Here is a 21,327-nt window from a genome sequence, read left to right as displayed (position 1 = left end):
ACCCAGTGGATGGAAGACTTCTCTCTTCCTCTGTGCCTCTGCCTCTCTGTAAGTTTGCTTTCCAAATAAATAAATAAATCTTTTTTTTTTTTTTTTTTTTTTTGACAGGCAGAGTGGACAGTGAGAGAGAGAGAGACAGAGAGAAAGGTCTTCCTTTTGCCGTTGGTTCACCCTCCAATGGCCGCCACAGTCGGCGCGCGCACCGCGCTGATCCGATGGCAGGAGCCAGGTACTTATCCTGGTCTCCCATGGGGTGCAGGGCCCAAGGACTCGGGCCATCCTCCACTGCACTCCCTGGCCACAGCAGAGAGCTGGCCTGGAAGAGGAGCAACCGGGACAGAATCCGGTGCCCCGACCGGGACTAGAACCCGGTGTGCCGGCGCCGCAAGGCGGAGGATTATCCTAGTGAGCCACGGTGTCGGCCAAATAAATAAATAAATCTTAAAAAAAAAAAAAAGAATGAAATTATCAGAAATAACCTTACCTTAGGGGAATAGTTGTAAACAAATTATGAACCAAAGTTTGGTCACTTCGATATTGAAACTGAAAAAACCCAAGCAGTATCATGGAGATCTATTCTCAGGAAGGGATGGGTGGAAAAAAAAATATGATGTAACAGAAAACTGTACTGCCTCCTGTCAATGGCAGATTTCAGCAATACCAGCTGAGCCCACGACCCACCCACCACCACCTCTTTCTGAGAACTTGGCTTGCATTCTAACCCACCAGAGGGTCATAGTGTCACTCTTTCCTTCTGGCTACAGCTTTCTAGACTGGAGCGGACATCTGATAGGTCAAGTTTGGATTCTAAATACTATGAGAAGCCACGAAGTATTTTGTGCAAGTAGTAATACAGTCCAATTTATGATTCAAAAATATTTTGGAGAGAAAATTAACAGGTATTTGTAACAGTTTTCATATCTAGTGGTTGGGACCAGCACTGTGGCACAGTAGGTTAAAGCCCTGGCCTAAAGCACCAGCATCCCATACGGGTGCCGGTTCTGGTCCAGCTGCTCCTCTTCTGACCCAGCTCTCTACTGTGGCCTGGGAAGGCAGTAGAGGATGGCCCAAATCCTTGGGCCCCTGCACCCATGTTGGGGGCCCAGAGGAAACTCCTGGCTCCTGGCTTCGGATTGGCACAGCTCCGGCTGTTGCAGCCATTTGGGGAATGAACCACCGGATGGAAGGCCTCTCTCTCTCAGTCTCTACCCCTCTCTGTAACTCTTCAAATAAATAAAAATAAATCTTTAAAAAATATTTCTAGGGGTTACTTAGGGTTCATACTGGTGTGGAGGAAAATGGCAAGACACAGTGACCCCTCCAAAATCTGGAAGGAGAGGAACAAAAGTTTTCCAAGAAACCTGACATAGAGGAAGACCCAGAAGACAGTGGGGTCATGAAAGCCAAGAGAGCAGTTTGGGGAAGAAATAAGTGGTTATCTGTGTCTTCAGGAGTAAAGATGCAGAGTCTGTTTATGAAAAAGACAGACTTCTGATAAGGGAGCAGAAAAATGGGGCCACAGGTGTGAGAAGATGAATTGAGCAGGAAGTGACTACAGCATGCTTGCAGCTTCTTGTTGCACAATATTAAAAAGCCATATCCTTGACAGACAAGGGATCCACCTAGTGACCTCTTACACCAGCGGGGGTCCCAGCAGCAAACATGGCACACTCAGGGGATAAAAATTACATAACGAAGAGACAATGAACAGCAGTGCAGGCACGGTGAGGAAACCAGCAATGCCTGGAGGAGCACCCAGGAATTAGCACCAGGGTGAGTGAATACATTACCATCCGAAGACTGAGGAGGTAAGAGAAAGAAGCAGACAGAGTTGGAAACACAAAAGGGGGAAGGGGTGTCACCGACACCAGCAGGAGTAGAGTGCCTCCTGCAAGAAGCATGGCCCAAAGCAGGGAGGATGGGGAAGAAATATCATAACCTTTTCTCTCTTCAAACTCCTGATACCCTCATCACAAAACTGGCAGAACTCTCTAGAAGCCAGAAGATGTAGGTCATGCATTCCTGGATGGCAGAAAGGCATGAAGAATAGAAAATGGTCTGAGTGGCTAAGAACCAGCATATCCTTGCATACCTCCCACATTCATCTCTGTCCATTCTTTCCTTCCCCTCCATCCTCAGGGGGCCTTCTTACAGATTCAGAAACATACCATGCTGAATGGTCTTGGAGCAGGCTGATCTCACTATTTGGACTTCTCTTCACCTCATTAGCTCAAAACTAGCCTTGCACCATTGCCTTATATGTCACTTTCTCAGAGAAGCCTTTCCTGGCCCTCACTATCTACCCACTCTCAATGAAATACCACTGTTGTATTCGCTCATAGCAGCCCATCTTTGTCTTCCACAGCATTCAGCACAGTTTGCAATGACAGATGTATTGTGGCACTGCTTGTTTCATATCTGTCTCCTCCATCAGACTGTAAATGCTGAGAGGACAGAAATTGTATCTCTTTTTCACGGCACAATTTCTGGCTCTGCTCCTAATTCTAGATTCCTATTAATGTAGATTCTGGGAGGCAGCAGTGATACCTCCAGTAGTTGAGTCCCTACCACCCACACAGGAAAGTTGGATTAAGTTCCCAGTTCCTGGCTTCAGCCTGGCCCAATCCAGCCATTGCTGAAATTTGGGATAGTGAACTGGAGCATGAGAATTCTCATGTCTCTCTCTCTCTCTGTGTCTCTCAAATATATATATATATATACATTTATTTATGCATATATTTATCAATACATATATTGATATTAATACATATATGAATATATGTATTATTAATATATTAATATATTTATTATATATCTATATATATGTATGTGTGTGTATATATATATATAGAGAGAGAAATTTTAAAACAAATTTTAGGAGCTGGTGCTGTGGCATAGCAGGTAAAGCTGCTGCCTGCAGTGCCGGCACCCCATATGGGCACCAGTTTGAGTCCCACTGCTTCACTTCCGATCCCACCCTCTGCTATGGCCTGGAAAAGCGGTAGAAGATGGCCCAAGCCCTCAGGCCCCTGCACCCGCGTGGGAGACCCAGAAGAAGCTCCTGGATGTTAGCTTCAGATAGGCACAGCTCCGGCAATGGGCCAATTGGGGAGTGAACCAGCGGATGGAAGACCTCTCTCTCTCTCTCTCTCTCTGCCTCTCCTTCTCTCTGTGTGTAACTCTTTCAAGTAAAATAAATAGATCTTTTTAAAAAATTTTAAAAATAAGGTAAGTATCCAAATGCATACATATTGAAAGATTTAATAAGTTTCCTATTATACCAACTCTCATACTACCTAAGATCTCTGGATACAAACAGTTTAGAAATAATTGATCTTATATTTAATAGGTCAAAGTGCTATGCCAGAAATTTAATAGATGTTATGCCATTCACTCTTCACAGCAACCCAATGAGACAAAGACTCTTTTTAAAAAAAAGATTTATTTATTTATTTATTTATTTGAAAGTCAGAGTTACACAGAGAGAGAAGGAGAGGCAGAGAGAGAGAGAGAGGTCTTCCATCCATTTAGCAATGGCTGGAGCTGTGCTGATCTGAAGCCAGGAGCCAGGAGCTTCCTCTGGATCTCCCACGCAGGTGCAGGGGCCCAAGGACTTGGGCCATCTTCTACTGCTTTTCCAGGCCATAGCAGAGAACTGGATCAGAAGTGGAGCAGCTGGGACTAGAACCGGTGCCCAAATGGGATGCTGGTACTTCAGGCCAGGGCTTTAACCTGCTGCGCCATAGTGCTGGCCCCCCAATAAAGACTCTTAATAGCTCTGTTTTCCCAGAGAGACAGCTGAGACCTGAGAGGTTAAATAATATATAAAAAGTCACACAGCTCTGTGAGGGTACCTGCACATAAACCATGGCTGATGCTCCAAGCCCCTCCTGCTCTCTGTGCTGCCTCCTTAAAACTCTAACTGTGGTTTTGTTTATTGAAATATGCTTATCTTCTATCCTAGACCATGTGGAGATCCATTCAGAATCCCAGAGCTGATATAAAGATGATTTTAAGCAGATGACATTTGGAATCCAACAGATGCAAACATAAGACTTTTTTGGAACTTCCTTTATCTGACTCAAGGCAGAAACTTCTGAGAAATGAAGACTGCCGTAAATTCCCTCTTGAGAGTGGTTTCTACTCCCAGTTAAGAATGCAAGGGTAAATTTACCATAAAGCCCCTCTCCAGGGGAGTTTCATGACCCTGAAAAAGACAGAAAGACCATTCATACCTGTTCCAAGAAACATCACAATCGGTATTATCTCTTGTTTGTTTTCCTAGAAAACCCATTTGTCCTTCCTATTTGTTCTTCTCACAGGAGCCTTTTCTCCCTGCTCCTCTTCCCCTCCTAAGTTTGGTTTGTAAGTCTCCAATTTTGAACACCCCTTTGGGGTACAAATCACTGAACATTTTGGCTTGTGTGCACATTGCACACATTAAACAAACTTCCTTGTTCATCTGCTGTTTGTCAGTTTAATTCACAGCCCCCAGGGTGTGAACATTAGAGGGCAGAAGAAAAGTTTCTCTCCCCTACACTGTAAGTTCCTTGAGGAAAAATAATTTTTTAGAAGATTTATTTTATTTGAAAGGCAGAGTTACAGAGAGAGGGAGGAAGGAAGGGCAGGAGGGAAGAAGAAGAAAGAGAGAGAGAGAGAATCTTTCATCTACTGGTTCACTCCCCCAAATGGCCACAAGGGCCTCAATTCCTTGGCTAGACCAAAGACAAGAGCCAGGAGGTTCATCCTGGTCTCTGATGTGGAAGTATGGGTCCAAGCACTTGGGTCATCTTCCACAGCTTTCACAGACCCATTAGCAGGGAGCTGCATTGGTAGTGCAACAGCTGAGACTCAAATCATTGTCTACTGGGGATGCCAGCATTGAAGGCAGTAGCTTAACCCACTATACCACAATGCTGGCCTTAAGTAGCAATAACTTTTAGTTATTTATTTAATTCCACTGCACATTGCAGGTGCCCAGTAAATGTTAAATGTTTACTCGATGCCATCAGGAAAGCATACCTACCACTGATTGTCCTCCAGCCTATACAAGTCTTTAGCCACATACATTCTGTTTACAAAAGAGCAGTGATCTGTCCACCAGAGTATTTGAGCTTCATTGCAGTGAACTCTTCCTCTACAGCACAACCCCTTTGATGAACTGATTTTGGGGATTGATGGAGATTTAGCATAAACTTTGGAAACACAGGGGTCTTTCTCGGGACACTTGACCTTATCCAGAAAGACCCTGTCTCGGAAATCAGTCAGCTGATCCTTTTTGAAGTTCTTCCCCTCTGAATTTGACTTGACCATGCAGGATGAGTCCCCACTGACACAAGTGCCTGGTTGCTTCTCTGACAGCACATTCTTAGGAATAGAGTTTTCAGAGGGCTGGAAAACAGAGGCAGCTCATCCACTGTGGGCTCACCTGTTTCAGGAGACAGAAGGAGATAGGGATCCCAGGGGACAGGAAAATGATTCCAAGAACACTTCTGCCTCCATCTCTCTTCCTGCTGGCACCTGCCCGTTCTTGCAAATATGTTAGCCCTTTAGAGCACACACAAGGCTTCAGGAATAGGCCCACCGGAGCCCCGCTGACAGCCTTGAAAGGGGATTGAATTTCAGCCAAGAAGAGCCCAACTGTTGGCAGAATGGAGTAAGCAAGGGTGTGCCCTGCTATCAGCTTACCCGCAGCACAATGCTGACAATGCCATGGGCAGCCTCAGACCACTTAACTCCTTCCTTCTTCATGGTGACAATGCCATGGGCAGCCTCAGACCACTTAACTCTTTCCTTCTTCATGACTTCTTTCTCTTTTCTGTTTTTCCCCTGGTTTTCTTTTCTCTTTCACTCTTCCCAACCCATCTACTTTTGTGGAATTAGGAGACCTGGAAAGGACCTTGTCTCATCTACTCCAGAGTATCACAAACCCTTGTAAAATCACCCAGGAAGTTTTATCAAAATAGAGATTTCTTAGACCCCACCTAATTCATACAGTTACAAACAACAATTGCTTTCATCAGCAAGGTATGGCACTTTTCATAGTTTCTTCAGACAGCCCTTTTGTTCCCAGTCTATGTGGTTCCACTAAGGCTACCAATTCTGCAAGGCACACCTTCCTAGCAGTTACTGATCTTAGGATAGGTACCTGATTTGAACTTGGCCAATCAGAGTTATCCTTGTGATGTCAGACTCAGTAGAAAAAACACAAAAGTGTCTCTTCCCCCCTTGGAAGCCTAACTGAAAAAATGGTACTTATTCCCCACAAGGTGACAGTCCTATCTTCTACCAACTGGGGGAAAGAAACCTGTCCACAATAAAGGAAAGGAGAATCAGAGAGAGTTTGGGTGATATTTACTAAGTTCCTGAGAAAAATTCCCAGTTTCCTGGTTAATATATGTTCTTGCTCTATTTAAATTAGTTTTAAATGACATATATGACTAAGTTTACAATACTTAGAACAACCCCTTTTGTCCTTTGTAAGCACAAAGCAGAGGTCCACATAAGGAATTTGATGATATTATTAAGGTAGAATTTAGTAAGCATATACCACATGCAGAACCCAATGAGAAGCCAGTTATATATATTACATCATGTGATCCTCTGTTGAGACAGCAAAACAGAGGGATTCAGGGGTCAGACTCTGCTATTCCCTAATGATCCCTTTCTACACACACCAATTCAGTTTGGGAGACTAGCAATCATTCCTCCTGAGTCCAATGCCTGCAGTGACCTAAGTACCTTCCATTGAGCCTCATCTCTCAATATCATCACATTGAGAGCCAGGCTTCCAGCACACGAACCTTTCAGGAAACACACTCAAACAACAACACTACCATTATACAGATGAATGTAATCGCTATTATGACTAGCAGCAGAATATTGTCACTGTTTATTCTGTGCTAGGGACTACTGTAAATTTTTTAAAATATTACCTCATTTACTTGTCTGAAGCAGCATGGTAGGCTTCTCCTATCCTCCATTATAATAAGAAAACTCAAGCACAAAGATGTCACATCATTTTCCAAGTCCTAAGAAGCAAAAAAGATTCAAAGATGAGCAATCTGGTTTCAGCGTTCCAGTTCATAACCATTCTGCTATACTCACTTGATTAACTTATCAAAATGACTAAGCTACTAGGAAAGAGAATTACAGAATTTGGGCATAGGTCTGTCTGACAGCATAGCTGATTGTGCTCATTATACACTACCCTTTCTTCTCTGTAGGTAACTTTTTTATTTCACAGTACTGCACATAAATGGGGCCCCTGAGGTTGTGCAATACTTAATTTACATGTCTCTTTGTGGCAATCCTCATCATGTGACTAGAAACCAAATATGCTGACTTCTAGAGGGGAACAGTCAGGTATGATCAAAAACAATACTCACAGGCCCAGATACTGAAACCAAGGTGCACTTGTTTGCCTGCTGTCAATTGGGTAGTGCAGGAAGTAGAAACCAAGATGGAATCAGAGCTGGCACCGTGGCTCACTTGTCTAATCCTCCACCTACAGCGCTGGCACCCAGGTGCTAGTCCCGGTTGGGGCGTCAGTCCTGTCCCGGTTGCTCCTCCTCCAGTCCAGCTCTCTGCTGTGGCCCAGGAGGGCAGTGGAGGATGGCCCAAGTGCTTGGGCCCTGCACCCACATGGGAGACCAGGAGGAAGCACCTGGCTCCTGGCTTTGGATTGGCACAGCGCCGGCCATAGCGCGCCGGCCGTAGCGGCCATTGGAGGGTGAACCAACAGAAGGAGGACCTTTCTCCCTGTCTCTCTCTCTCTCTCACTGTCTAACTCTGCCTGTGTAAAAAAAAAAAATGGAATCAGAAATGTAAGAGATTTACAGGGGGAGACCCTATAAAAGAATAAGGGAAGAGAGGGCAAGAGAAGATGGGGAGAGCCTCAGACAGCAAAAAGTTCTGACACCTCTCAAGGAAGAAAAGCAAAGAAGGAAAGAAGATGGGGTAGGAAGTGTCCAGTTATAGCATACCCCTGGGGAAATCTGGGGAGCTCAGGGCAACAACGTCTTATAGAGGAGTCCTCGCTTATGGGCTGGGAGTTGTTCAAAGAGACTAAGGACTAACTGATCACGGAGGAGTGGTTGCTGGAAGCTGTCATTCAATCACATTTTTGGATCTGGTTCTCTTGAAGCGAGCTTCAGAAGGTGCCTTTCCATGGCTACCATGCCTGGGTACCAAGAATTAAACTCCTCTGGGGTAAACACGGGAGAAGCAATCATGTGAGATAAGCAGTCAGTGTCCACTGTCTACTACTGCTCCTCACACATAGGAGTAATTAACACTGCTGAGTATGCCTTCCTTCAAAACATGTGTTGGATTGGCCTCACTGAAAGTGTCAGCTCATTTAAACATGTTTTCCTGAAAAGTGGTGGGTGGGGTGTTTTCTCGTTTATTATTCTACCGTAGACAGATTTAAATTGCCACAAAGAAGTTACTATAGAAACTGCTCCCCAACTTAAAAGATAAAAGGTAAAAATGGAACACTTGGTTGGCATGCAAATGGTTAGTCTCAGGAGACCACTTGTTAACAAACTGCTGGTTCAGTTTTTCTGAGTCCTTGAAGGGGCTCTTTGGAACAAATGTAGACAGGCAGGTTTTTTTTTTTTTTGGTCTTACATCCTACAGAACCCCAGCTGACTGTGAAAACATCACAGGTGATGATAAATCTTGAGGAAGTTTAGGTCCACCCAAACTTGGAATTGGGAAGCACAAAGTGGATGACGATACTGTACTCTCAGAACAGCTCTGGTGAGGCTGACTCTGCCCTACCATAAACATACAAATAGGCTCAGGGTGGAGAAGGCGGGTATTTTTGTGCCAGGCCCATTCTGGAGGTGTACTCTGGACTGGCTGGTTTGAAAGTTAACTTGCTGAGTTCTTACTTAAGCGGAATTGTTTCTCTTTCTTATCTCCTTTGGCCACATTCCATCCTTTGAACCATGGGTCTGACAGTTCTTTCAACAAGGAACATAGCCTTCTCATTTGATAGCTCCTTCCTCTACATATCTCTGCTCAATTTTACCAGACCTTCCCCACCCCTTCTCCAACTCACTTTGCCTGAGCCCAAGCACTCCTATCTTGACAAAGCTCCAAGACAGTTCTGTTCTGAATTCTGTTCTTTATACTTTTTTGCCTGGCAATTCCTTCAATTTGCTTCTTCCAGGGCCTTAATCCCAAAGTCTTCCTGAAACTCCTTTCAAAGGCAGCATTACAGAGGCAGAGGCATAGGTAGGTGGGAAGGGAGAGAGAGAAATCTTTCATGTGCTGGTTTACTCCCCAAATGGCCGCAACGTCCGAGCTGTGCCAATCTGAAGCCAGGAGCCAGGAGCTTCTTCCGGGTCTCCCACACGGGTGCAGAGGCACTTGGGCCATCTTCTACTGATTTCCCAGGCCATAGCAGAGAGCTGGATCAGAAGTGGAGCAGCTAGGACTTGAACTGGTGCCCATATGGGATGCCAGCACTGCAGGCAGTGGCTTTACCTGCCATGCCACAGCGCTGGCTTCTTCCTGCAGATCTTATGGACAATTCTTTTTTATCTTTCAAGTTCAGCTTAAATACAGTGTTCTCAAGGAGGTCGCAAATATTTTCTTTATTTTTCTCTAACATCATTCTTGATAACATCATCTTATTTTCTTCAAATACTTATTATTTGCAATTATCTTAAATGTTTCCTTGATATTTATCTGCTTCCTCCAATGACCTTTAAGCTTCAAAGAGCTTGGACCCAGGAGTATTCTCTACTTCTGACATATAGAAGATGCTCAATAAATATCAGAAGAATGAAAACAACTGTAAAATTGAAGCAGTTGGGCCAAATGAAATTGAAGGTAACATAAGCAGTGACAAAAATAAGTAAGTGAAAAAGTGATGTCATTACAACAAAACACTGAAAGCAGTATTTATATGAGGGTAATTTTAAAAGATCATGGAGGGTAGGCATATGGTACAGCAGTTATGATGCCATTTGGGATTCCTAAATCCCATACTGGAGTGCCTGGTCCCACTCCTGGCTTCTCTGCTTCTGATCCAGTTTTCTGCTAATGTGCACCTTGGGAGGCAACAGGCGATGGCTCAAGTACTTGCATTCCTGCCACCCACATGGCAGACCCGGATTGAATTCAGCGCCTTTGGCTTTGGTCTGTCCCATCCCTGGCAGTTGAAAGCATTTGAGAGGTAAACCAGAGGATGGGAGATCAATCTCTGTCTCTCTCTTTATCCCTGCCTTTCAAATAAAAATGAAATTAAACAAAGAGTTCACAGGATCTCTGCCTATACCAATAGTGCAAACGGAGCTCAGTGATTCTCCAGGTAGCACAGTCCACTCTTGGATTCAAATTAGTAAGCCTTATTTTTATACACTGAAATGAACTTACTTTTACCTCCACTTTTTCATGAACTTTTTGAAATACTGTCATATTTACGCTTCAAGAACACAAACCTGCAAATTCTGGGGTGTACCATATACAAAATATGTACGTATGGATATATGTGTATGTATAGTGTTATTTCTCTAATTTCCCAGAGTGTGAACTGAGTTTCTAAGGTTTCTAACAAAGTATCTCACAGGGATATCAGGTAGCTGTCTAAATTCAGACGACTGTATTACAGAATTAGAGTGGAAAGACTTAGAATACAAATTCTTCAGTTTAAAGGGTGGAAATCAAGGCCCAGCAATATGCTTGGACATTTGTGAACACAGTGATGTATCTGGCAAAGAGGACTATATATACCAGCCACATTTCCTTCTAATCATTGTTAACATAACACTTCACATTTGAATGCGGCTAGAACCGGCACCAGGGGTTCAGACACTTCAGCGTTACCAAAATCACCTGGAGGAGGTTTCAAAGCTCAGGACGCAGGGTCTCAACTCCAATTTCCGGGTTGGCAGAATTGTCTGGCGCAGGGGAACCAGAAAATAGGCGAAACCCGCCTAACCTCAGAACCCCGGCCGTCTGGGCGCGCAGGGAAACTGCAAATCCCGGCGTGCCCCGCGCGCCGCAGGCGGAGAGCCGGGCACTTCCGCCCCACGCAGCGCCCCTGCCGCCACGTCTCGACGTGTCACCGGCAGCGCCGTGGCTGTGGCAAGGGAAGGAGCTGACGGAGGGAGTTCAAGGCGGCGGGCGGCGGCGGCGGTGACCCCGGCCTGGACCTGCCCCGGCACGGAAATATCCAGGGGTCCGTGGGGAGCAGGAAAGGAAGGGGGCGGCCCGAACTGCGCGGGCAGGATGTTGAACATGTGGAAGGTGCGGGAGCTGGTGGACAAAGCGTGAGTATCGGGACAGTTGTGGCCGAGGCCCACGCGGGGGAGGGGAAAGGGGAGGTGGTCCCGCGCTCGGGGTCGTTCGCGTCACGCCCCCCACCCCGGCCAGCCCCATCATGGCGGCGGCCGGCTCCCTCTCCGGTCCGGGGCCTCGTTCCTACCGGCGAGGCTGGGAAGGGACCCTCCCCCGTTCAAAACATTCTCTTACCCTTCTTCTCGCCTATGCAGGCCTTCCTATCTTTTCCCCTATCCCAACCCCCGAGTACGGAGCCTTTGGTCAGAGGAGGGGCGGCTTATCTGGAGCTGGGTCACTGCCTTGGCTGGAGCACTGTCTTGGCTCCAGGCTCTGAGCTTTGCCTCCTGGGCAGCAGGGACGGCTTGAGGGTGGGGGACGCAGTGCACTGGCCCTCGGTGTCCCTCAGGGTGTGGAACAGACAGACCTTAGGCTTGTTCGGGGAGTGTCTTTATTATTATTATTATTATTTTTAACCTTGCTGGGCTTTTTATTTTAAATCCTAATGAGCTTGAGTGTTGGAGTGGGTGGTAGGTGTAACAAGTGGCCATTGTGGTCAGGCTGAAGTTACTTAAGAGGAGACTCATGGTCTGCTTTTCCAGCACTAGTGAAAGTCAATCATCATATAACTTAGTGTGGTTATTCTCTTTTGTTTCCTTTAACACTCCACTTCTTTTCTTGGTGGGCCACTTGTTCCATTCCGTTTCATTAAGAAGTCATTAAGGAATTTCCCCTAAAAAAATAAAACATTCCAGCTTCATATCCTGTTGATCTGCTTTTAACTTTCCAGACAGGTAAAATAGCCAGTACATACGTGACTTTCTTTAAGACTGGAAAAAACTTCAGTGACTTACTGCAATAAAAAAATCTTAACACTTAAATAGAGTGTATCAGATATAACAGTATGATCTAGGCCAGCAGGAAATGAAGTTTATAAATTCAGCCAACCCTTCCTTTTGAGTTTTAGTGATGATTATGCAATGTGTGGTGAGAAAGATTCATTTGTGCCACCCACCTAACCCAAAACCAGGAAGTGTAGATGGCAAACTTCTTGACACCAGAAAACGGCATAATGCACACTGGTTTGGATAGTAGATCAGTTAAAACTAGAGTTTCACCTATTTTAAAATTTTTTATTCAACCAAAAAGACATTAGAGTGCCTAAGGAGCACAGTTTGCACACCTGCAGAGCTGTGTTCAAGCATTGTAACCCTGGGCAAGTTTCTTAACTTCACAGTGTCCCAGTTTTCTATGGTAGAAAATGAAAATAATGATACCTAACTCAGAAGGTTGTGAAGATTAAATTGCACATAAAGCAGTTTAGTAAACTTTTGAAATTATACCAGATGTTCTGCATTTTAGAGTGAGATAAACTTAATTAAGAGAAACTGCAGGTTTGAGAAGTGTTTGCTTTAATAATTTTTTTTTACAAGTGTTCATTTGTACATTAAACCCTTCTGATACTTTTGGGCTGTTTTGCTTTTATATACCCCTTGCTTTTGGGTACCAATTATAACAAAGTAATGGTTCACCTCTAGATCCAAGTTCATTAGGAAATGACCTTATTTTAAGATTTATTTATTTATTTGAAAGCCTGAGTTACAGAGATCTTTTATCCACTGATCCTCTGCTCAAATGGCCACAACGGCCCTGGCTGAGCCAGGCCAAAGCCTGGACCTGGGAGCTTCTTCCTGGTCTCCCATGTGGGTGGCAGGGGCCCAGTCACGTGACTGTCTTCTGCTGTTTTTCCAGGCTCATTAGCAGGAGCTGGATTAGAAGTGGAGCAGTGAAAACTCAAATCCCCATTGATAGGGGATCCTGGCTGGCATCACAGGCAGCTGCTTAACCTGCTAAGCTTTAATGCTGATGCCTCAACTTTTTTTTTTGACAGGCAGAGTTAGTGAGAGAGACAGAGAGAAAGGTCTTCCAGTTCACCCCCAAATGGCTGCTACGGCCGGTGCGCTGCGCCAATTCAAAGCCAGGAGCCAGGTGCTTCCTCCTGGTTTTCTATGAGGGTGCAGGGGCCCAAACACTTGGGCCATCCTCCACTGCCTTCCCGGGCCACAGTAGAGAGCTGGACTGGGAGAGAAGCAACCGGGACAGGACCAGCGCCCCAACCGGGACTAGAACCCTGGGTGCCAGCGCTGCGGGCAGAGGATTAGCCAAGTGAACCACGGCGCTGGCCTCCCCCAACTTTTTAAAAACTTTCCAAAACTACCTCTTTCTTTCAAGTCCGAGGAGTGCAAAAGAAAACCGCCAACAAACAGAGTTATTTTAGAGGACTAAATTTATGGTACTTAAAAATTTGAAGAAGCTGTACAGTTTTCAGATGGTAGAATTCAAGGCCATGTTCCTGCTATGGGTGTCTTTTCTAATTTTTTATCTTTATCACTAATTTTACTAATCTGCAGGTTAAATTCACTGTGTGAGTAGTTATCAGGTCACCTAATGGAAGACCTGTTCTTGAAAAATAACTTTTGTCTTCCTTTTTATTACCCAATTTAGAATGGAAATTGAAGCAAATTATTCAAGAATGTGTAAGAATGTTGCTGCCAAGGACCTTTTAAAGCTTTTGTAGGTGTTTGACACATGATAGTATGTTTAGAACATGGGGTTATTTTACTAGCTACTCAGGATTTAGTTTTCGTCTTTCACTAGCACAAAGAGAAGAAATTTCTTCCCCCTAAATGTAAACATCTTAACAGAACATGTACCTGTGTCAGTGTGTCCAGTTAGACTGTGTACCTTAAAATACTGTAGTTTAAGTGAAGCAAATCTATTGAATGCTCTGTCAAAGGTTTAAAATGATGACACTTAGAAATGAAGAGGCAGTGAAGTGATTAAGGGCTGCTCTGATACCTCAGTTAATAGACTCAAGGCCTGTGTGATAGGTCACTGGATTAGGGAATTTGAGGGGTTGGGTTCAGATTCCGACTTCGCCTTTTAAACTAGCTGTGTGTGTGATCTGAAACAGAATCATATGAATCTACAGATTTTGGGTTCACTCTCTGTAAAATGAAGGGACTGGGCTAAGGTTAGACCTTTTCCAACTTTGATGGCAATTTAGAGAAATGAGTTTCCATCAAGGAAGAAATAATTGAAACTAGTGCTTCACAATAGCAGGTAGAGTTTAGGCTGGAAAGGGAAATTTTTCAAGTGATAATTAGTAGATGTGTATTTGAAATTTTTTGCAATATGTACAGTTCATGACTCAGGAAAATTGGGTCTTACACTGCATATCCTCATCCAGTGAAGTTTACTTCAGAAAGAAAAATGTACTTTCAAATGAGTTCCCTAGAGTAGCTGCTTACTTATTTCTAATGTAGTAGCAGTTCTTAAGTATAATGACGTAAGTCAAACATTGACTTTTGAGACCTTGAAGACTTTGGGAAGGTGGGAGGATATTTTCTACAGTTGTTACACTTCCTGGTGGTATTAAATGGATCTGTTTATGCTGAGCATTGTGGAACTGAGAGAAAGCAGATGGAGCCATAGGCTAGCCGAGCTTGGAGTGCCAGTTTCCTCCTACTGGTCGTCAGGTTGCATAAGAGGCAGCTGTGGCAGGAAGGGGTAAGTGGCATCACTCCTAGTAAGAGGGACTAACTTGACCATAGTCATCCTGTGCCTTACAACCCATTATTTGAGGCAATGCTAAAATTGTATCTGTTTCTGTTTCTCCTCCCCATCACTGATATAAATTGAAAGTTGCTGCAGTTCTGTTAATTTATTATTATTATTATTAAAGATATATTTGAAAGAGTTAGAGAGGTAGAAACAGAGAGAGAGGTCTTCCATCTGCTGGTCCACTCCGCAGATGGCCACAACGGCTGGAACTGCGCCGATCCAAATCCAGGAGCCAGGAGCCTCCTCCGGGTCTCCCACGTGGGCGCAGGGGCCCAAGGACCTGGGCCATCTTCCACTGCTGTCCAGGCCATAGCAGAGAGCTGGATTGGAAGAGGAGCAGCCGGGATTGGAACCGTTGCCCATATGGGACGCCGACACTGCAGGCCGGGGCTTTAACCTGCTGCATCATAGTGCCGGCCCCCAGTTCTGTTAATTTTCTCTCCAGGTTTGAAGAATGCCGTGAAGATGACACAGCAGTGGTAGATCAAAGCTGCTATTTATTGTTCAAGCCCAGCCAAACCTTCTCTTTTCTTTCAGAGGGTGATGTTAGTGGTAAATCTGTTTTCATCAGTTGCCCTTTATCTTTTTGTAGTAGTGATTCAGAGAACTCTGGCTAAGGTCCTAAGGCAGCTGCTATAGATCATCCATTTTAAGTTTTTCTAATAATGATGGCTTGCATTTTCACCATACCTTATTTTTGTTGTAGTATATTTAGTTGTTTTTAGTTCTTAAAAGTTTAGATATTATACCAGGTTCAGAAGTACCGTTCTAGTCTAGCTGACTCCAGAAAGTACTGTTGTAGTCTAGTGCTTTTATACAGAGTACTTCATTCAGTTATTTCAACAAGAATAGATTTACTATTTATTGACTTAATACTGAATTTTCTGAACTCACAATGTACAATACCTGCCTACAAGAAACTTCCCACTACAAACATGCTACAACTGGTATGGATTAATGGTTTTACTTTTCTTTCTGCACACATTTGCCCCCTTATTTTTCCTGTCTCACCCATGAAATCTCTGTCCAGTGCTTCTTGGAACTTAAAAGCAAAGATAAGATGATAGTCAGCTTTCTAGTCTTCCCATGTCAACTTTTCTTTGAACCAATTGAAGGTAATTGTTATTGTTAAAAAAAAAAAAAAATTAGTCTCCTAGTAAGTAGACACCAGTAGGTACTAAGAATTTAATTTCAAAGAGAAAGTAATTTATCTTCTACTGGCATCTGGTAGAGAGATTTCCTGTAGTTTAAATTAATCTATTTAGTACTATTATCAAGGTGCTTTTAAAAATCACTTAGCTGCCTCTTATGTTTTCCTGAGCCCATTAGTGTTAGTTTACAAGTAGTTTTTCATCTGTTTACTGATAATGTCCACTAAAAGTACTTAGTATTTTTTATTTTAAGTGCCAGTCACTAGTACTCCTAGGTTTCACAGTATGGCTCCGTTGTTGAGTTTCTTCCTGTACTCCTCTTTTTTCCTACTTATTTCTAATGTTTATTTCCTATTTCCTTTAGGAAAAAAGAAGCCATATAGACAGCTTAAATATCTTTTTAACCTTCTGGAAACTTTATTGTTTAGGTTTGCTATCTACCTGGGATTTTTTCTAGTTTTTGTGCTGAATTTCAGGTATTTCCAAAAATAGATAAACTGCTGTGGTGAACTATTGGGCACTTGACCTTGCCTCAACAGTTTCCCTAATCTTGATGAGTTATACTCCTAGCTATGACCCCCCAAACCATATTATTGTCAAGCAAATCTCAGACATCTTGTTTATAAATACATCAATCCCTAAAGTAAGGAATTATCTTTTCAAAATTATAATCACTATATCATTATCATGCCTTAAACAAAAAGTGATTCCTTAATATCAGGTACTCAGTATTCATTTCTTAATTGCTTCAGAACTCCTTTTTGTTTTTGATGGGTGGGTCTAGCCTTTAATTGTCTTAATCCATAGATTGAAGCACTCTGCTTTCTTTATCCCTAGCAGTGTCTTTGTTGAGAAAATAGGTTGTTTGCCTTTTTCTCAGTCTGGATTTTACTCATTGCATCCTCATGGTATTGTTTACATTTTCCTCTATTACTCTATAGGTTCAAAGTATGTTTTTAGTACTTTTAGTGTTCCTGTATATAAAAAGTTATCCTTCAGACTCAGCTGCATGTTCCTTACCCTTCTGATAAAGCTATTTAACTGTGTGTGTGTGTTTTTTTTTTAAGATTTATTTATTTGAAAGGCAGAGTTACAGAGAGGGAAAGACACGAGAAGAAGAGAGAGGGAGGGAGGGAGGGAGGAATGGATGGATGGATTGGTCATCCATCTGCTGGTTCACTCCACAAATGGCCACATCAGCAAGACTGGGCCAGGCCAGAACCAGAAACCTGGAACTCCTTCCCAGTCTCCCACATGGGTGGTAGGACCCTAAGTATTCAGACCATCTTCTTGCTGCCTTCCCACACACATTAGCAGTGTCCTGGATTGGAAGTTGAGCATCCAGGACTCAAACTGGCTCTTGGGAGGGATGCCAGTGTTGCAGGTGGCAGCCTTAACTTGTTATGCCACAATTCTATCTAACCCATTCTTTTTTTTTTTTTTTTTTTTTTTTTTTAAGATTTATTTATTTGTTTGAAAGGCAGAGTTATAGAGAGGCAGGGAGACAAAAAGAGGTCTTCCATCCCCTGGCTCACTCCTCAAACAGCTACAGTGGCCGGAGCTGAGCTGATCCAAAGCTAGGAGCCAGGTGCTTCTTCCTGGTCTCCCATGCAGGTGCAGGGGCCCAAGCACTTGGGCCATCTTCCACTGCTTACCCAGGCCACAGCAGAGAGCTGGATCAGAAGTAGAGCAGCCAGGACTCGAACTGATGTCCATATGGGATGCTGGCACCGCAGGCGGAGGCTTAGCCCACTATGCCACAGTACCAGCCCCTAGCCTGTTCTATTAAGGTATCCTTTTGTATGAACTTTACTTGTCCAGTCTAATTGTATGTGTTTATTAATTTATGTATTCTTTTTCAAATATTTTATTAGTTGAATAGGTCAAGTTATAAGAGAGGCAGAGACAGAGACAGTGACAGAGAGATTGAGAGACCTTCCATCCACTGCCTGTTTTACTCCCCCAAATGGCCACAATGGTGGTGGCTGGGTCTGAAACTCCACTGGTCTCTCATGTCAGTGCAGGGGCCCAAAAATGTGGGCCATCCTCTGCTGCTTTCCGACTCACTATTAGGGAACTAGATCAGAAGCAGAGCATCTGGGCTTTGAACCATTGCCTATATGGAATACAGGTGTGGTAGGCGGGCCACAATACTGGCTCACTATTAATTTATATTTATAGTAATTTGCCAGCCAAACTAATTTTTCCACTATAGGTAAGCACATGCAGGTAGTATTTAATGGATCTAGGAAGCAGTTAGTGGTTTGAAGATGAGCATTGGGTTGAAATCTTAGGCCTACTATTGAGGAACATTGGTCTTTGGCATTATAGTAGTGGCTCTGAATTTCCATAAATATGAGTGGAAATAATGATATTTGTTTTACAAGGTGAGATAATTATATGTGAAACACCTATTATATACTTGATATGTAATAAACTGTTAAAATGTCTTATTAGTTACACACAAAATAATATTTGGAAAAATCAAAGGAATACAGTGCTTGAGAGAATAGATACCCATTAGACTGCATTTTTGCAAATATGTAAGGACTATATTTATTTTTAAAAGATTTATTTTATTTATTTGAAAGAGTTACAGAGATAGGTGGAGCCGGATAGAAAGGTCTTCCATCTGCTGGTTCACTCCCCAAATGCCTGCAACGACCAGAGCTGAGCTGATCTGAAGCTAGGAGTCAGGAGCATCCTCAGGGTCTCCATACTGGTGCAGGGGCCCAAGGACTTGGGCCATCTTGTACTGCTTTTCCAGGCCATAGCAGAGAGCTGGGTCGGAAGAGGAGCAGCCGGGATTAAAACCAGTGCCCATACGGGATGCAGGCACTGCAGCCTGGAGCTTTAACCCACTGTGCCACAGCACTGGCCCCAGGACTGTATATATATATTTTTTTAAGATTTTATTTATTTATTTGAGAGGTAGAGTTATAGACAATGAGAGGAAGGGACAGAGAGAAAGTTCTTCCTTCCATTGGTTCACTCCCCAAATGGCCGCAACGGCTGGAGCTGCACTGTTCTGAAGCCAGGAGCCAGGAGCTTCTTCCCAGTCTCCCACGTGGGTGCAGGGATCCAAGGACTTGGGCCATCTTCTACTGCTTTCCCAGGCCATAGCAGAGAACTGGATCGGAAGAGGAGCAGCTGGGACTAGAACCAGCACCTATATGGGATGCTGGCGTCGCAGGTGAAGGATTAACCTGTGCCGTGGTGCTGCCCCAGGACTGTATATATTAATCTAAACTCATATTCCTTTGGACACTCCTAAAACTTTTAACTGAAAAAACAACTTAGCCTACATGTAGGAAAAACTCATTTAAATACCTGTTGTATGCGCCATGTGTTATTTTTACCAAATTATAAATGCTTTTACTTAGTATTTTAAAGCATATTGTAGAAATATCTGAACAGACATGTCAGGAATAGTCTTAGGAAGGACATGTTGCAACTTCCATCTGCCAATTCTTGTAATATTTTGTTACACTTGTTTTGTATTTTCTCAAAATTTTAAAGATAGTGCTAGTGTAAGACATTTCTTTCACAGCAAAATAATTCATTTTATGAATATGAATTGAAGCTCTTTATCCTTACGAGATTGAGTAATATTAAGAAAAGGAGCTCTCTGAAATAAGTAATGTCAAATTCATGATCTCTGACGTAGATGAGCAGCATGTACAGGAAACGACATTGCAAAGAGGGCTTTGCGGTTCTTTAACACACTTGCTCAAATTGACAAGAAATTGTTTTTGGCTTATCAGAGCCTTTTATTCTGAAAATTAAATAAAGTTAAAGGAATATAACATTCTCATGTTGGAGTCAGTTTATAGTTATGGCTCGTGGATAGATTTGGCTATTGAATTACTAATTTTGAGTCTTAATGTGCAGTAATAGCCATACATGTTTTTACTTAAGAATATTCTGTATGGTGGGATCTGGTCTTTGTAATTAATAAAATAGCAAATAAAAGAAAGAATAGTCTAGTCCGCCTGCGGCGCTGGCACCCCGGGTTCTAGCCCCGGTTGGGGCACCGGATTCTGTCCCGGTTGCTCCTCTTCCAGTCCACCTCTCTGCTGTGTCCTGGGAAGGCAGTGGAGGATGACCCAAGTCCTTGGTCCCTGAACCCACATGGGAGACCAAGAGAAGCACCTGGCTCCTGGCTTTGGCTCAGCACGGTGCACTGGCCACAGCGGCCATTGGGGAGTGAACCAACGGAAAAGGAAGACCTTTCTCTCTGTCTTTCTCTCTGCCTTTCTCTCTGCCTGTCAAAAAAAAAAAAAAAAAAAAAAAAAGGAAAGGAAAAAAAAACGCCTTCTTTGACATGAATTTTGTTTAGTTCTAAATTTTTAGGAGAATATGTAAAATCTGCATGATTCTAATACATGTTTTGCAATTTTCACACAAACTCACCTTTATGTGGAAAATATGCATGCATGCTTTTGAAATGTTTTGCTCAAGAATTCTCATCCAAATAAACTTACGTTGTAATAAAGATCTTTTTTGAAAATTCAGTTTCATATTTTTCTTGCCTTTTGTTTTCATGCGTTTTTAATAACACACAGAACAATACAAGTAATGTTGAACTTAATTTCTATTTTACTCATTTGTTGTCATTTTTTAAAATGACTTAAGTTGTTTGGCTGGAACACATGTTTTTAATTGTAGTGAAACTGCCATTTAGACTTAATTTGGTACATTTGTCTTATAGCTATGAGTTCAGTTCTGGATGAGGTTTTTTTTTTTTTTTTTAAAGATTTTATCTATTTGAGAGGTAGAGTTACAGACACAGGGAGAGACAGAAAGGTCTTCCATCCACTGGTTCACTCCCTAAATGGCCACAAGAGCTAGAGCTGGGCCAATCCGAAGCCAAGAGTCAGGAGCTTCTTCTGGGTCTCCCACATGGGTACAGGGGACCAAGCACTCAGGCCATCCTCTGCTGCTTTCCCAGGCCACAGCAGAGAGTTGGATTGGAAAAGGAGCAGCTGGGACTAGAACTGACGCCCACAGGAACTGGCATCACAGGCAGAGATTTAGCCTACTACACCACAGTGCCTGCCCCCTAAATGAGCTTTTGAAGTGTGCTCATTTCTCGTGAAGTCAATGCAATTTTTTTTTAACATTTATTTATTTGAAAGGTAGAGAGAGATGTTCTGTCCTCTGACTCCCCAGATGGCTGCAGCAGCCGGGTCAGGGCCAGGATAAAACCATGAGCCAGGAACATCATCCTGGTCTTCCACATGGGTGGAAAGGGCCCAAG

At 43.3% G+C, this 21,327-nt stretch overlaps 1 protein-coding gene and 1 long non-coding RNA gene across 3 annotated transcripts in view; one reads left to right on the top strand and one right to left on the bottom strand.

Annotated features, from left to right (window-relative positions):
• Nucleotides 1-3,425: 3,425 nt before the first annotated feature.
• LOC149126130 (uncharacterized) lies at nt 3,426-11,255 on the bottom strand. Its single transcript, XR_016235419.1, has 3 exons — nt 10,849-11,255; nt 6,936-7,031; nt 3,426-3,805 (listed from the first exon to the last, which is right to left on the bottom strand). It is a non-coding gene; the product is annotated as an uncharacterized LOC149126130 (long non-coding RNA).
• The window catches only part of CLINT1 (clathrin interactor 1), a 70,005-nt gene continuing 59,742 nt past the window's right edge, over nt 11,065-21,327 (top strand). For both annotated transcript variants that reach the window (XM_008255333.5, XM_008255332.5), the window contains exon 1: nt 11,065-11,285. In XM_008255333.5, coding sequence (XP_008253555.1) covers nt 11,245-11,285 — 41 coding nt within the window. In that variant the 5' untranslated portion in view covers nt 11,065-11,244. The remainder of the gene's footprint in view (nt 11,286-21,327) is intronic.

Source organism: Oryctolagus cuniculus, chromosome 6, assembly GCF_051225735.1.
Source record: "Oryctolagus cuniculus isolate XC-2025 breed Fujian yellow rabbit chromosome 6, ASM5122573v1, whole genome shotgun sequence".
NCBI classification, from domain to species: Eukaryota; Metazoa; Chordata; class Mammalia; order Lagomorpha; family Leporidae; genus Oryctolagus; species Oryctolagus cuniculus.
The sequence above is the reverse complement of the archived record's forward strand: the minus strand, read 5'-3'. Positions and strand labels throughout refer to the sequence as shown.